The sequence below is a fragment of the Rattus rattus genome, chromosome 12 (genome assembly GCF_011064425.1).
Source record: "Rattus rattus isolate New Zealand chromosome 12, Rrattus_CSIRO_v1, whole genome shotgun sequence".
In the NCBI taxonomy this organism is placed as follows: Eukaryota; Metazoa; Chordata; class Mammalia; order Rodentia; family Muridae; genus Rattus; species Rattus rattus.
In genome coordinates, this window is record NC_046165.1 from 90890002 (window position 1) to 90906127 (window position 16126).

Below are 16126 nucleotides of genomic sequence, written 5' to 3' on the forward strand. Positions count from 1 at the left end.
GCAAGTGCTCTACCACTGAGCTAAATCCCCAACCCCTGAAATTTCTTTAGTTGACTGATATTTATTGAATAATAAATTACCATAGTACTCTTTCGAAAATTTGTTTATTTCTAATACACTTTCCAGTTAAACTTTACTGTAGTACAGGTATTGGGCGGGGGGGCATTCTTGTAATCCAGGCACTCAGAAGACAGGGTCAGGAGATTCGCTGCAAATCTGAGGCAGGCCTGCTACAAAATAGGTTTGGGGCCCCCTGAGTTACATGAGATAATATCTGGAAACAGACAGACAAGAAGCACAAAACAAAATAGTGCTGGGATAACTGCATTTCCACATCCGAGAGAGTGATGCTGAGTTCTTTCTTCATACTCCATAGAAAAATTAACTCAAAATGAAGTGAAACCCTGAACTTAAGAACTAAAGCTGAAGAAAGCTTAGAAAAAAACCAGGTTAAATCATTGTCTAGGTTTTACGATTACAAAATTCAATATTAGTAAAAGCACAAGCAATAAGAGAAAAAAATAAGATAGGCCTTATCGAAAATATGAAACTTTTTTGCATCAGAGGACACTGTCTGGAAATTGAGGTCTTGGGATGTAGTATATAGTAGAGTGCTTGCCTAGCATGTATAGGTCTCTGGGTTCAGTACCATCACACATGAATGTGTATATGCACACGTGCGCACACACACACACACACACACACACACACACACACACACACACACACACACACACACAAAATCAAGACAGTCCTCAGGATGGGAGCAAGTCATATGATGGTTTGACATCTAGTACTTAGAAGTGGTTCTCACCCTTCCTAATGCTGTGACCCTTTAATGCTGTGATCCTCATGGGGACCCCCTACCATAAGTTGCCACTGTTCTGAATTATAATGTGAATCTCTGATATGCAGCTCCGAAGGGGTTGAGACCCACAGGTTGAGTCCTGCTGATTTTGAAGCTTTAAAAAGTTTTTACAGCCAGAAAGCAAAAAAGGGTCAGTGAGATGACTTCTCAGCTTTGTCACCATGCCACCAAGCTTGATGTCGTCGGCGTTCAGTCGCTGGACTCTGCGTGAGAAAACACACTCTTCCACATTGTTTTCTGATCTCTCTGTCTCTGTATCCTTCTGTCTCTGTCTGTCTCTGGCTTGTCCCTGACGGAGGCAGATTCTCAGACTACTCAGTTGTATTAAACTGACAAGAACTAACCAGCACGTTGCTCTGTTTCTTTCCACCCAAGTATAAATAGAATGTAGGTTAGAAAAATACTCAAATTTGCTTCAGAACTTGTTCATTTCAATTACTATACTAAATTGTATTGATCGACTTTTAAAAAGAAAAGCTTAATAGTTTTCCTCTTGATTAGGTTTTCAAATTTTTAGGTGTCAAAAACTATCTTGCACATATGCGTGTGTAGATGGCCGGGGTTCACAGTGGGCATCTTCTTTTTTGACTGCTCAGTCTCACTGAATTGGGCACTTCCATTTTAGGTAGTTGTGTCAGCCAGCAAGTCCTAGAACCCACCTCTCCCCGCCTCCCTGTGCTTTCCTTACAGATGTGCACCTCTGTGCTTGGGTTCTATGTGGGTGCTGGGATCCACATTCAGGTTCTCAAAGCAAGCGCTTGCCTACTGAGCTGTCTTTCCAGCCCCCACCACTTTAGCTCTTGAACTGGAAAGATGCTAGTTTTTCTAAAATTGACATTTTTTCCCCAATACAACAAGCATGGTTGTAGGTTAAAAATATAATTAAAAAAATAAATGGAATAATTACTTACTTGCGTTAATTTTTTTTGAAATATCCTCATTATTATTATAAAAGGTCGTTTTTCTCTGAAGTAAGAACAAAATAAGGATCTTTAACTGAAAATAAGAACAGAATTAAGTTAATCAGCTCTGATACATCCAATTTGGCAAAATGTCAGAGCTGGAAATTAAGAGGCTTGTTTGTGATTAGGGAAAAAAAAATAGGCTCCTGTGTCATACTGAGGAAACAGCATGGGGAACCATGGAATCCGTGCACACCTTCAGATGGGCATTGGTCTCGTGGAGGGTAAGGAGAGGACGCATTCACGGGCGTAAAAGGGAAGGATTTTAAGGTACATGTAGTAGAAGAAAGTCACAAAAGAGGAAGGAGGAAACTTGTGGTAAAATTGAAACATTGTTTCTTTTATCCTGCGCTAGGCACGGTAGTGCCCCATGACATCTCTAAGGTATTTTCATCTCCCCCAGCAAAGCGTCTTGCCCGCTGAGCTCTATCCCCTATCACACTGCCCATGGCTACTCTCTGAGCCTGGCAACACTCTCTCTACCCATCTAGTTCCCAAGGCAGGTTGCCACCATGCCAGACATACACATCCCAAGTCCGTGGTGGCCCAGTGTGTCCGACCACTACACACACTCTTGAACTCAAATTGCCACATGACAGAGCCCAATGAACTCTGATCTAATTGATGATATATAATTGCCCTCCTAGTAACATGCAGTTTGCTCATCTAGACACACAGAGCCCTGTACACATCCATCCCTTAAGAACATTCATAACAACCTGCAAATACACAGAGTGGAATCTTAATGTCAGCCTCCGTGTTCTCTCTGCTGCTCCTCCTCTCTCTAAAACTTTCCTCCCGCCCATCCTTCCTTCTCGTCCAATGACAGGCCTTGCTCTATCTTGTACCTGCCTTCACCTGCGCAATGACATCATCCTACAGAAGCTAATGGAATGGCCGTTGGGAAAAATCGACATAATCATTAGAAGTAAAAATACCCTGTTTTAGTTAGGCTGGTTGAAGAATTGCATATTTTCTCACAGATGTAAATCATTTTTACTGGGAAGTAGGGACGTAGAGAAAGCATGCGTGAGATATGTTTAGTATTTATTTAAAGTTGATTGTAAATGTCACCACAAAATCCATGTAAATCATTTATAAATGAATCACTTGTATAAATAAAAATACATTATAAATGGGTATATGGTAGGTTTGAGAGTGAATACAGATCTGAATGTCACGTGGGATTTTTTGTTTTAAAACTGACAATCCAAGGTCTCACACACCAGACAAGCGCTTCACTAGTAAGTTCTGTCTCCAGTCAGGCAGCGGAGGCACACACTTCTAATCCCAGCAAAGGGAGGCAGAGGCAGGTGGATATCTGTGACTTTGAGGAGGGACAGCCTGTCTACAGAGCTAGTTCTAGGACAGCCAGGGCTACATAAAGAAACCTTGTTTTGAAAAACCATTAATAAATAAAAGAAAAAAACGAAAAGAAAAGAAAAAAAGTAACATCTCCAGACTCTTCTCTGCCTTGTCTTATCTCTCCTGTCTGTCTGTCTGTCTGTCTGCCTCTTCCTGATCAGTCTTGGTATATATTCTTGGCTGGCCTAAAAGTTGGTTGGCCTCAACCCTTTGAGAATATAACTTCTCTAGGGCTTGGATTTTTATTTAACTATGTCACTCTCCTCCGCTTAGTTAATTATTTTCCTTTCCAAGGCAGGGTCTTATCTCTGCCCCAGGCAGAACTGGAAATTGCTCTATAGCCCAGGCTCACCTCAAACACTTGCCATCTTCCTGCGTCAGCCTTCCGAGTGTTGGGGTTGCAAACACACACCATTCTCCTTGGTTTGTTCAGGGCTTTGGATCAAACTGAGGTATTTGTTCATGTTATCAACCAAGCCACACCCCAGATGGCAGCTTGGATGCTGTTACAAAATTGTATGTGTACCCTTCTGGCTGTACACTTTGTGTGGGATTTATTCTCCTGGTACTGATTGTGGTCACCAAGGACAGTTCTGAAATTCTAAAAGATCAAAGGTTTTTTTCTCTGGGAGGCTGGCCTTAAACCCATAGAGGTCTGTTTGCCTGCCTTTGCCTCCTGAATGCTGGGATTAAAGGCTTGTGACCCCCATGTCCAGTGATCGAAGTTATCGGTCTAAAATTCCTGAAGTCTAAAAATTCCCTAGAGGACAGTCCTAAAAGGTTAAAATCTCAAAGTTTTAAATCTGGAAAGATGAAATCTCTGAAGTTTGATTTTCACTGGGAGGTTGGTCTGGGGTCTGACAAGCTGTGTAAGCAGCAGAAGTCTTTTTTCGGTTTTTTGTAGACTAGTTGAATCCAGATAGGTATCCGGAATAACGTCGTTTGATGTGTATGCATACAATGTTTCCAGAGATTAGTTGGTGAATCTGAGTGGACTGGATAGGGAAGGTCTATCTGTCATTGTGGCCCATCGCCCAAAATCAGCCTGAGTTTGCAGATAACACATAAAAGTCACTGGTCTATTGGATCTGTGAGGCAGTGTTCTTCTGATTTCTTATATATCAGAACTCCAGGTTCCCAGGCCTTTGGATTCCAGAATTTACTCTAACACCCCTTGTCCCTTCCCTGGGTCCCTTGTTTTTGATAGTTATCTTCCCTGCATCCTAGACCTTACCTTGCAGATGACCTCTTCTAGAACTTCTTTATCTCCATAGCCACAGCAGTTTATTCCTGCGGTAAATTCTCTTCATTTATCAGTATATGAATATGTGTATATGCCCTGTTGGTTCACTTTTTCTGGAAATCCAGTACTTGTATATATTAGGTTTTCAGAGAGGCAAATATAATTTCTTCTTACTGTGTTACTTAAGAACATAATGGGAGATACTTACTGTTACCTCGTGAATTGTTCTCTTACAGAAAAAGCTGGGATAATGTAATGGCACACACCTACAATTACAGCACTCCACGAGTCTTAAGTGAATCCTTAAAGCATAGTGACAAACTATTATTAAGGCAGAAGGACCATGAGTTCAAGGTTAGCCCGGGCTACAGTATGCAAGGTCATCTCTCAAAAGCAGAGAAAAAGTCTGTGATGAGTTATGAAGCTTAATGTGGTAGGGAGGGGAGAGCCAGTTATTACTGGCACTTGAAAAATAAAATCTCAACTGTAGTGGCAAGCCATAGCCATCCTCTCAAGTGCATGAAGTACTTGTAAAATTTTAGAGCAGAGCCACTCCTCAAATGCAAGGGCTGGGATTTAAAGATCACAAAAGCAGAAACGTGAAAACTACAAGAAGGTGTGGTGGGGTGTGCTTACAACTTCTGGACCGTGGTCAGGAACACGAAAAGGAGTCATAAGTTAAGGCCAGCCTCGTCTACACTGGGAGAAACCAAAACAAGCCAGCTAAACGAACAAAATCCCCAAATAAAACCCAATAAATCTCTCCTTACGATTACTCAGTCGTGCCCTACATCTGCACCTTAACTCATGGTGCAGTGCAAACATCCTTCACAAAATGAGGATTCAACAAGACCAGCGTTCTGGAGAGACAGTGAAAGATACTTGCTAATATGGAAATGCCTTCAGGGCTACAAAACATTAAATGGTAAAATTACCAGAGATTGGGCTGTTAGAGATGAAAGCCTTATTTTTGCACTATTGAGTGTTGAACCTAGAGCCTTCACATGGCAGGCAGGCGCTCTACTGCACACACACACACACACACACACACACACACACACACACACACACACACACACACACACACACACAGCTCTGGAGGCAGAGGCATCTCTGAGTTCAAGGCCAGTCTGGTCTACAGAGCAAGTTCCAGGACAGTGAGGGATACACAGAGATACTGTCTCAAAAAAAAAAAAAAGGCATTTTATTTACTTATTATTTATCGTGTGTGTCTCTGTGCTTGCTTGTGTACGTTAGAGTGCACATGGAGATCAGAGGACAACTTGCGGAATAGGTTCTCTTTCTTCCTGTGAGTCTTTGGGATTGAACTCAGGTCGGATGGCTTGTTGCAGGTGACCTGACCACAGAACCCTGTGTGGCCTTCTCCTCCCAGACTCTTACCTACCTTCTGCTTCTGTCAGAAAGACTCCATGTTTCACTTTGTCCAGTAGTTGTCAGTTTCAAAACTGGTCTCTGCTGTTGGGTTTTTAAAACCTGCTTGCTCTTGCTCCAGGTGCAACTGAGAATTGCAGAAATGCCTGAGCTGAGAAGGCATTTGCGTGTTTGTGTATTCATGACTTTCTGGAAAAGTCAGAGCACTTGGCAGATTTTCATGGGAAGATTTAGTACACTTGGTGAGAGTTTGAAATGCACTCTAGTATAGGAAAATAATCCATTTTCAATAAAAGGGAAAACACGGGGGGACGGGGGAGTGTGCCTCAGTTGGTCATTTCCCTCCCTGTGGACAGCCCATCTTCCTGGTTTGTCCTCCGCCTACTAGTTAGCCGCTCTCCTTCCCGTCTTCCCAGTTTGTTCACCGCCCACTAATTAGCCGCTTTCCTTCCTTGGCGTTTTCTTCTGATTTAGCTTTACGAGTGGCAGGTGGTGTTTTAGTGCCCATGCTGTCCGCCCACTCCCTCAGGAAGTGCCTCTCCGTGATGTGCACAATGCACGTGTGGATCTGAGATGTGTTTTGCTGATGGCCTGAGGCTTATTCACTTCTGGGGAATTGTAGGAACACAGGCTTGCTCCATCACCCAGAGGTGGAGATAGGGCTGAGCAGGACCAGGCAGGCACCGGCTCAGCGTGGCTGCAGAGAGCTGACTGCTGCCCACTTAGTTTAAATTGCCAGCCTTGTTCTTCATTTTCAATCCAGCGCGCTATGCGTTGGTCTTCCTCTCGTTTCCAGCACTGGAACCAAGTTACAAAGGAACCTTAGAGATTTATAATCTGTGATTCGCAGTCTGCGAATTCAACTCCAGAAGTGTCGTGTCACAGCAGTCAGTCACTTTATATCTAAGGGTGTGCAGGTGCTCAGTAAAGGAGGAGATAGATGTCTTGTTTGTACATCTGCGTTTGTAAGGGATAAACTCTCCAGATCTCAGTTCTTTGGGTTGTTGAAGTGGTAACACATCAAGGTGATATGGTTGAGACTAGGTCTCATTAAATTGTCCAGGCTGGCCTCAATTAGTGATCCTCCTGCCTCAGCTTTCTGAGTGCTGAGATTACAGGTATGCGTCACTATGCCTAGCTTATGAACTGTGTGTGTGTGTGTGTGTGTGTGTGTGTGTGTGTGTGTGTGTGTGTGTGTGTAGGGGACGGGGGAGGAAGGAGAAGGAATGGATGGAGAGGGAGAAGGTGTGTACAGCTTATAGGAGTTGATTCTTTTCTTGTGGGGTCCCAGCATTGAACTCAGGTCTTGAGGCTTGGTGACAAGTGATTTTACCTGCTGAGCCATCTTGTATCTACCCTCCTATCCCGTGGAGGTTTTGATATATGTCATCAGAGTCTTAGATTGTCTTTCATAGTACTACAGTTACAATAAGCCCAGTCTGTACAGCTATTAACCTTACTGATAGGCGCTTTTGACCTATTTACGTATGATGTGGTTTGCCGCTCACTGCTGTGACTTCAGTCATTGCTGGTAACACTCGGGATGCTTTTGCTGCACAGACACCCATACCGTTATCGCTATTTATTTATACATTGGCCTGTGAAGTGCTCCGCCATGGTTTCGTTTCTTAAATCCACCTTCAAAAATTTTAATAAGTGTCTTCTAAAAACCAAGACTCACCAGGAAAAGTAGTTATGGAAGGAGTCTAGGTAGGGAGAAACACTGAGCTTATTAGCAGGAGATGGGGATAAAGTCCCAAGAGGTACATGAGTTTATGGGAAGAGACGCATTGCAAACATAGTGAAACGTGCCTTAACAGCGCTCACTGTGTTTTGATAGTAGGATGTTACTGGTCACCCAGCTGGGAAAATCGCAGTGGGGTGGTGGGAAGAGGAAATGTAATGCGCCAGTTTGTAGATGTGGCCAAGAGCCCAGCAGTGACACATTCTGAAATTTCCTGTCACGATGTGAATAACTGTTTAAGATCATGAAGAATATAGTTGTTTTATAATACATTCGGGCTTAAAATCCAGTTGTACCCTTTCCTTCTCATATCTGCTTTGCTGATGAGAAGCTAAAACACTGTTTCACAAATTGTGTAACTTTTGGCTGTCGTTTTCATCTTGACTATGTGATTCACTCTTACTCGGTTTCTTTTTTCTTTTTTTCTTTTTTTCCGGAGCTGGGTACCGAACCCAGGGCCTTGCGCTTGCTAGGCAAGCGCTCTATCACTGAGCTAAACCCCCAACCCCTCTTACTCAGTTTCTTTATAAACCTCCTGAATGTGGGTCGATCCGATCAGCAGTCTGCAGGTGGTAGTGGTGGTTAACACTTTTGCCCTCCCTCTGTTCTAACTCCCCCACTCCCCAAACACACAGAGGTAAACTACCTACATGATTGTCTGCAGGGACATGGGCATTGTTGGAATTGTCTGCATTAGTTCTAGCTCCTTTTCTATTCTTTTCTTTCCTTCTCTTTCTTCCTTCCTTCCTTCTTCCTTCCTTCCTTCCTTCCTTCCTTCCTCCTCCTCCTCCTCCCCTCCTCCCCTCCTCCCCCCTCCTCTCCCTCCTCCCCTCCCTCCCTCCTCCTCCTCCTCCTCCTCTTCTTTTTTTTAAGGAAGTTTTCCTTGCTTCATCCTTTGGTGGTGGTTTGCCGTTAGTAGACGTGTTTAATGGTCCTGCTGTGCCCAGCTGTGTTCTGTCAACAGCATGCGGTTATGGCACCTCCCTTGGGCTCTTTGGATGTCACCCACAGTCTCCTTAAGGGCCTTGCAGGTCTTACACTAGTCATCAGAGAAAGAACACATGTCAAATGTAAAATGTTTGCTTCTGTCTTTAAAAAAAACTTATAAAAGTTATGTATGTTTTAAAATGCCTCCCCCCTGAGCTAGCTGAATTTTTGCAGAGGTAGAAGCCTTCCAAAGAGCGGGGAGAGGTGGGTATTTATTACATAGGATGGGCTTGGGTAGCAGCCCTGTGGAATGGGTAGTTTTATCCTTATCAGTTTAAAAGTTAACTACCGTAAGGAATAAGCCTAATTCGGATCTCTGACTTTAACCTCATGTGGGAGGTGTTTTGTGTGGGTTAGAGGCAAGCTAACACCTTCTCACCTTCCCACCTTCTGCTTCCTGCTGTCCATCCCATTGTCTTTTGCTAAGTTCAAGTAGGAAAAGATGTTGAAATTCTACACCACCATTTTGTTGTATGTGGCTTTAGGGAGTTATATTTGTATCTCAATCTCACAAATGGTTATAGACCCCTCCCCACTTTTTAAAAAATTTTTGAAACAGGGTCTTCCTATGTAGGCCAGGCTGGCCTCAAACCTAACAGATCTGCCTGCCTCTGCCTTCCTAGTGCTGCCATGGAAGGTGTGTGCCACCACACCCCGTGTGATACTTCCCTAGATTGTGTGTTTGTCCCGATACAGACAGAGAACAAGTCGCGCTTTGCCTCATTCTAGGAAGAACCCAGTGGGAAGTTCAGTTTTGGATTTTTTTTTTCTTGTAGTTTTGTTTCTCAGAAACACTGAGGGCCAGGCCAGGGGATGGCTCAGACTGAGAAGTGCTTGCTCTGTACACCAGCCCGAGTGTGGTCTCTGAAAACCACTGTGGAAAGAGAACCGAGTCTCAGAGTTGTCTCTGATTCCAGCTCCTGGGCTGCACATAGCATATGTATGCCTATACTCACACGAACATGCACACGCACGCACACGTACACACGCAAGGAGATTAACATTTAAGGCTACCCCAAGCCAAGTAATGAGCGGTAGGCGGACCTGAGCCACAAAGCAAGTTCTAGGGCAGCCTAAGTGACACAGCAAAACTGCTAAAACATCCGCCCCTTCCAAAAAACAAGGCAAAACAAAACACAAACCCCTGAGCCTTCGGGGGTGTGGTTCAGTGGCTGAGCACACATGTAGCATGGGTCTAGCACCAGTTCTGGGTGCCAGCATTCCAACAAGTGACAACAGAATGGAATATTCAGAGAGAAATATAATCTGTCGTCTTGGTGACAGGGCTCCCTTCTATTCGTATTGGTAATTATAGTTTACTGCCTTTCAAAGTGGGTTAAAGGTGATGACTTTAGGTTGTAAAATAAACCTTAGTTCCACGTGTATACAGATTGTATGTGTCTTTAAAAGGTGCTTTTCCTGTTTGCATTCTAGATTTATTTATTTTATGTATGTGAGTACACTGTGGCTGTCTTCAGACACACCAGAAGAGGGCATCGGGTCCCATTACAGATGGTTGTGAGCCACCACGTGGTTGCTGGGAATTGAAATCATGACCTCTGGAAGAGCAGCCAGCGCTCTTAACCTCTGAGCCACCTCTCTTGCTTGTAAATGACTATAAAGAGTTTAATTTTGAGCTTTGAAATGTCTTTAAATTACATAGGCAAGCAAATCACCACATTTTATGATTTCCTTGGTGATTCGTAAACAAAAGACTACTATAGCCTTAAAAGTTAGAATACTCTTTTAGGCAACAAGAACAATAGTTTGTGGGCACAGGCTGTTTTAATCTCGTGTAGTAGTTATTTGCCTAACTACAACTGGGTGAAGTTGGTATTTATGATGGATACTTCAGTGAGAAACAGCCCACAAATACAGGTGCAGAGGCACATACGTGTGTATAGCTACACATATGTAAATAAACAAGCAAGTGCCCGGCACAGGGAGAGAAAGTGACCAAACCGAGGTCTGACTTCTGGGTAATCATTTACATCATTATACCTGACAAGTGTGTACTCACTTTCTTGTTTAGGGAAGGGACAGGCCACACATGGCGTTAGGGAGTGGGCCTGGCCCAGAACAGTGGAGTGTGGGGAGCTTGTGGGGGCTCAGGGCCTTCTGCTTGAAGTTCAGGTGACTTGAGTTCAATTTGTGAGCCGTGCATCACGCCCATGTAAAGTCACCTCAGTGAAACCTCTGCCTGCTGAAGATCCTGAAGATCCCCCATGCCACGTTGTTGTATATGGATAGTGAGAGAGTGAAATAGCCCAGCTCCTTGGGGAGGGACAGTAAAAGTCAGAATTTAAATTTAGAAGTTCACAGTGAATCTCATGAGTACCCGTGGTAAATAATTTAATCCAGACGTGGCTTTAGAAACCATCCAGGGTTGGAGTCGGTGTCAGAATTGAGGGTGCGTGCGATGTGTGTGTGTGTGTGTGTGTGTGTGTGTGTGTGTGTGTGTGTGTGTGTGTGTCTGTGTGTGTGTGTGTGTGTGTGTGTGTGTGTGTGTGTGTGTGTGTGTGTGTGTTTTGTTTTATGTAAACTACAGACAGAATACATTACTAGACAGTCTCCTAGGAAGCAGTATGAAGTGTCAGGTCATAGAAGAAAGATAAGATTAAGCAAAATCAGGCAAGATGATGAAGGAGAAAGTTTTCAGATCTGCTAGACCCCTTACCTGGTTTGGAACTGGTAAGAGCAGGCCAGAGACTGCTGTAAAGCTTTGCATAACCTCTGACAAGCGCACAGTCACGTGGGCAGAGTCACGTGGGCAGTCACGTGGGCGTCTCCCACTCAGTGTTGAGGGCCTGTGTGGCAGGCTGATGGAAATCAGAGGATTTTCTGCCTGCTGCTTGTCTAGTGTGGGTCCTCTCTAATGGTCCCCTTTGATTCCTTTCAGGTCCTTACCGTGACAGTCTAGAAGAGAATGTCATTTATGAGGAAAGAGCCGGGAGGCGAGATGGGAGGGGGACAAGGCAGTAGAGGAACAGATAAAAACTGCTTCTTCCCGGTCATATAAGGAGGAAACTATTTCCTTTCCCGCCACTGCCAGTGTTACAGGTCATACAACTTAACTTTCCTCTTGCTTGCCGAATTGTGAGACGGAAAAGACAAGAAACTCTCTCTCCGCCGAGCCTGGAAAGACTGGCTTTGGTTAATGCCTCTTGAGTGATGCACCGAGTACTGTGTGAATGTCCCACGGGGCTACTTCAGACTTTTAGATGTTTACGTTCCATAGTCATGAATTGATAAACAGATACTCTCACAGACATTGATATTTATGATTTTCGTAACTGAATAAAACTGACGAGTCACCGTTTTTGTGAATCCTAATTTCCATGGTGATCCTATACAACAATCTTTACAAAAATATACACGCTCTTTTTCCCTGTTAAAACTATTCCTTTGCTTTTAAATCATGTTGTACTTTTATCCTGTGTAATTCATTCTGTATATTAACATATTCATGAATATTGATTACTCTGTTTCTGCAGTAAAAATACATATGTAAATTTAATTCTAGAGCTTCTCCTAGTCATTAGAGTATGTGTCCCACATAGTAAAGCACACAAATGCATTAAAGTATGAATAATTAAATAAAAGGAATACGATGATCAGAAATACATCTTTTAAATGAGGCGATGATACTGTTTCTAACGCTTCTGTTCAGTTAGTTCGCTCTTCTGTGAGTTAATAATATTCTTTGCCCCTGCGAGGTAATATTCTAGTTTGCTGTGTGAATCCGTGGTACTGGTTAAGTCCAGTATTTTGCCAACGCTAGGCAAGTGTGCTAACTTTGCACACTTAGACCTGCCTCTCCCTCCTTATTGCTAGGAGTACAAGTGTTCACAAGATTTCACGTTTTCCCTGGTACGATTGTGCTAGCTGAGCGGTCTGTCCCCATTGCTTGTTGGATTGTAACAGAATTTTCATCGGTGCCAGTTATTTGAACACTTATCAAAAGTTACACATCAGCGAGTCATTTGATTAAGCTCTTCGGTATTATTGAAAGCAGAACGTAGAAACCACCAGGCTAGCTGATTACAGTCATTAGAGACACGGGGTTCTGGGAGACATGCTTTGAAAGCTTCTTAAGGCTCTTCCCTTCGGCCTCCCCTGACCTCCAGTGCCGGGTGTCAAGGGTTTTCTGCAAGTTTGGTGTGATCACTTATGTTAATCTGGGTTCCGAGGGGATTGAGTGAGATGCCCCGCCCTGAACGTGGGTGGTAGCTTCCCGTGGTTTGAGGACCTGTACCACATAAAAGGAGGGAGCTGGCTGAGCTTGAGCATCGGTCACTCTCCGCTTCCTGTCTGTAGGTGCACTGTGACCAGCAGCCTGGTGCTCCTGTGCCGTGCCGTCCTCAACATGGCGGACTTCCTCACGTGGAGCCAGAACAAACCCTTCCTCACGTGGTTCTGGACAGGTGTTTTAGCCACAGCCATGAGGAAAGTAACGAACACGTGCAGAAGAGGCTTAGTAAGGAGCTCTCTATTGGCCCTTTTCTCAGAAGCATCATGCTTACCTGAGTCTTTCACAAAGTGTTAGGGAACAGTCGACCCTGTTAATCTCCGCATGGCTGTGTCAAACGGTTTTTCTTGATAAACTTTTAAAAGCAGTTCTGAAGAAATATTTATTCCAAAATACTCGTTTTTAGGACACTGTCTGGTTTCCGCCCCTCCTGGCAAAGCTGGTGGTGTTTTGTCAATTAAGTCAGAGACATAGAACTGCGTCGCAGTGCTCATTTGAAAGGACGCCACAGGCTGCACACTTGAGTTTGATTGGAGCTCTAATCAAATGTCGGGCTGAGGCAAGCATGTTTGAATGTTTATCTGACCAGCGCCTTGTTTGTGTGTCGCAGGTATTCTCTGAAACCAAACGACCAGATCTTGGCTGAAGACAAGCACAAGGAATTGTAAGTTCATTAGACCTCAGCCGTACCTTCCACTCTAGGAAGCAGATGTTGTTCAAGCCCCTTGAATTAAAAGTTATATATATTATATAACGTGTATATAATTAATATGCATGTAGCACTGTGGCTGTGATCATAGTGGGGTAAGGATAATTTGCACTGTATAGTTTGTGCTGTGTCCCATGAACCCCAGGGGTAATTGTGGTACCCATTGAAACATGTCCCGTGGTTTTCCAGATTACGTGTATATTTGGAAACACATCATTTCTTTTTTTTTCCCTCATGATTAATTTTGTGGTTTTACTCAGGTGCTAGCACCTGCTTATGATGAAGAAACATGGTTTTCTGTCTTCTATAGCTTTATGCAAAAGCAAATACCCACCTATTGTTCAAAGTGAAATACTTCAAACATGAAGCTTGAAATGTGAATGCTTTTACATTTTTGAATGTACTTCTTTTAGAATTCTATTTTTTTGCTTTTGCAAAATACTTATGGAAAGCTGGAACATCTTCTTTGACGTTTTTCTCTGGGAAGGTAGTAATTAAAAGATTGCATTCTGACAAGGACTGTCAGTGTTTTAGTTACAAATGATAGGCTTGGGACGTTTGAAACTTGGATTTTAGGATTATCTAAAGAGGGAGACTTTAAAATTCTTATATGTTTCTATTTCTTTAAACTGGTTCACTTTTCCTCATTTTTCAATAAAGAAAATGCTAGTAATGTTGAGTATTATATAAACAGTCAGCATCAATACTGTAAAAGGAAGACTTGGAGGACTTTAATTCTTATTTTATCTGTAGGTTTCACCATGCACTTTGCATATTAATTAGGTTTCTATCACTTTTATAAGCATATTGATTTTCCAAAGTTCTCAGTGTACTAGGTACACTAGGTATTAGTGTTCATATTTAATTAACTTTGTAGTTCAGGCTGGAAAATATAGCTATATGCCCAGGCTGGTTTAGGACTCAGTGTAATCCTCTGCTTGTGAGTGCTGGGATTACGAGTTATAGAAGAGAGCCACTATACCCAGTAGCCATTTTAACTAATATCTAACTCTGATCTGTCCTAATTTACTTAATTTAGTCTTTATTTGCACATGCAAGCACATGTGTGCTATGTACTGTTTGCTATGTAACAGTTTAATCATTTGCTATTTTAGTTTGTTTTAATGTTTATTTAAAAGTCTGTTAGCTGTCCAAGACACAGTTCACCTCCTTGTTTAGAGCTTGACTAATGATCTTTTTCCTTGCAATTTATTATGGAAAAATGTTTCTAACAATTTTATCTGGCACATAACAATATACCTATGGAAAAATGAAACACACTTCACATTCACTCACCATCTGGATTTTATCATTCATATTTTACTGTACTTCTTTATCACTTTCAGGTTTGGTCTCCAAGCCATTCATTAGTTTGTTTATTTATTTTTGGATTCATTTCAGAGTAAGTGTCAGATATCAGAATACTTTACCCCAAATAACTAGGTTTCAGTAGTTAAGAAGGTTTTGTTGTTGTTGTTCCAATTTGCTTACGCTAGAATCTTGAGTAAGTGAAACCATATGTGTGATTCAGTCTTTTAAATAAGGCTTCTTTTATTTCTTCCTCCTCCTCTCTACTCTTCTGTCTTCCTCTTCTTCCTTTTCTTCTTCTTCCTCCTCTTCCTCCTCCTCCTCCTCTACCTCCTCCTCCTCTTCTTCCTCTTCTTCCTCTTCTTCCTCCTCCTCCTCGTCCTTCTCCTCTTCATTTCTTCTCCTTCCCCACCCCCTATTTTGGCATAGACTTTCACTGTGTAGCCCTGGCTGGCTTGAACTCCTTTGCATACCATACTGGCTTTGCTTTGAACTCCCAGATGTCTGATTCTGCCTCATGAGTGCTGGCGTGAGAGCCGTGCACTGCTATGCTTGGCTGTCTGATTTGTTTTGACACGGATCATTATTGTTGCATGTATCATTTAATTCCTTTTTTATTGTTGATTAGTATGGCATTTTGTTGGTTGGGTTTTTGTTTTTGAGGTAGGGTTTCTTTGTGTAAAAGCCCTCAAGAACTGGCTTTGTAGAGCAGACTGGCCCCAAACTGACAGAGATCCGCCTGCCTCTACCTCCCAAGCTCTGGGATCAAAGGTATGCGCCACCATGCCCCGTGTTAGTACGGCATTTTTATCTGAATAGTTTATCTGTTCTTTATTGGCGAGTATTGGCAGTTGGGTGACTTTACTTTGACTTGCTTTCTATCATGTAGGTTTTTTTGACCTCTGCACTAATGAAAACTCCCAATTGAGTATGAACAGAATCTTAAATTAAAAATTTATCAGCAGCTCCTCATGAAACGTGTTTACAAATAATGTCATTTGTGTCTTAAATTTAAATAGCTAAAATTCTCACAGAGAAAGTAGAAATGCTATTCACCTTGGTTTGATGGGAATGCATTGTGTGCATGTATTGAATTGTTAAAGTTTATGATGCCCATAAATATGAACGAGTACTTTATATCTGCTAAAAAGAATAACCCAAATCTCTCTGTACTCAGGACCAGGGTTTTAAGAAATATACGGGGTTGGGGATTTAGCTCAGTGGTAGAGCGCAAGGCCCTGGGTTCGGTCCCAGCTCCAAAAAAAAAAAAAAAAAAGAAAAAAAATAAGAAATATAGAT

General features: G+C 42.7%; 1 protein-coding gene across 2 annotated transcripts in view; it reads left to right on the top strand.

Moving 5' to 3' along the window:
• The window catches only part of Adk (adenosine kinase), a 382119-nt gene that overhangs the window by 44155 nt on the left and 321838 nt on the right, over window positions 1-16126 (top strand). For both annotated transcript variants that reach the window (XM_032917960.1, XM_032917961.1), the window contains exon 3: window positions 13421-13474. In XM_032917960.1, coding sequence (XP_032773851.1) covers window positions 13421-13474 — 54 coding nt within the window. The remainder of the gene's footprint in view (window positions 1-13420; window positions 13475-16126) is intronic.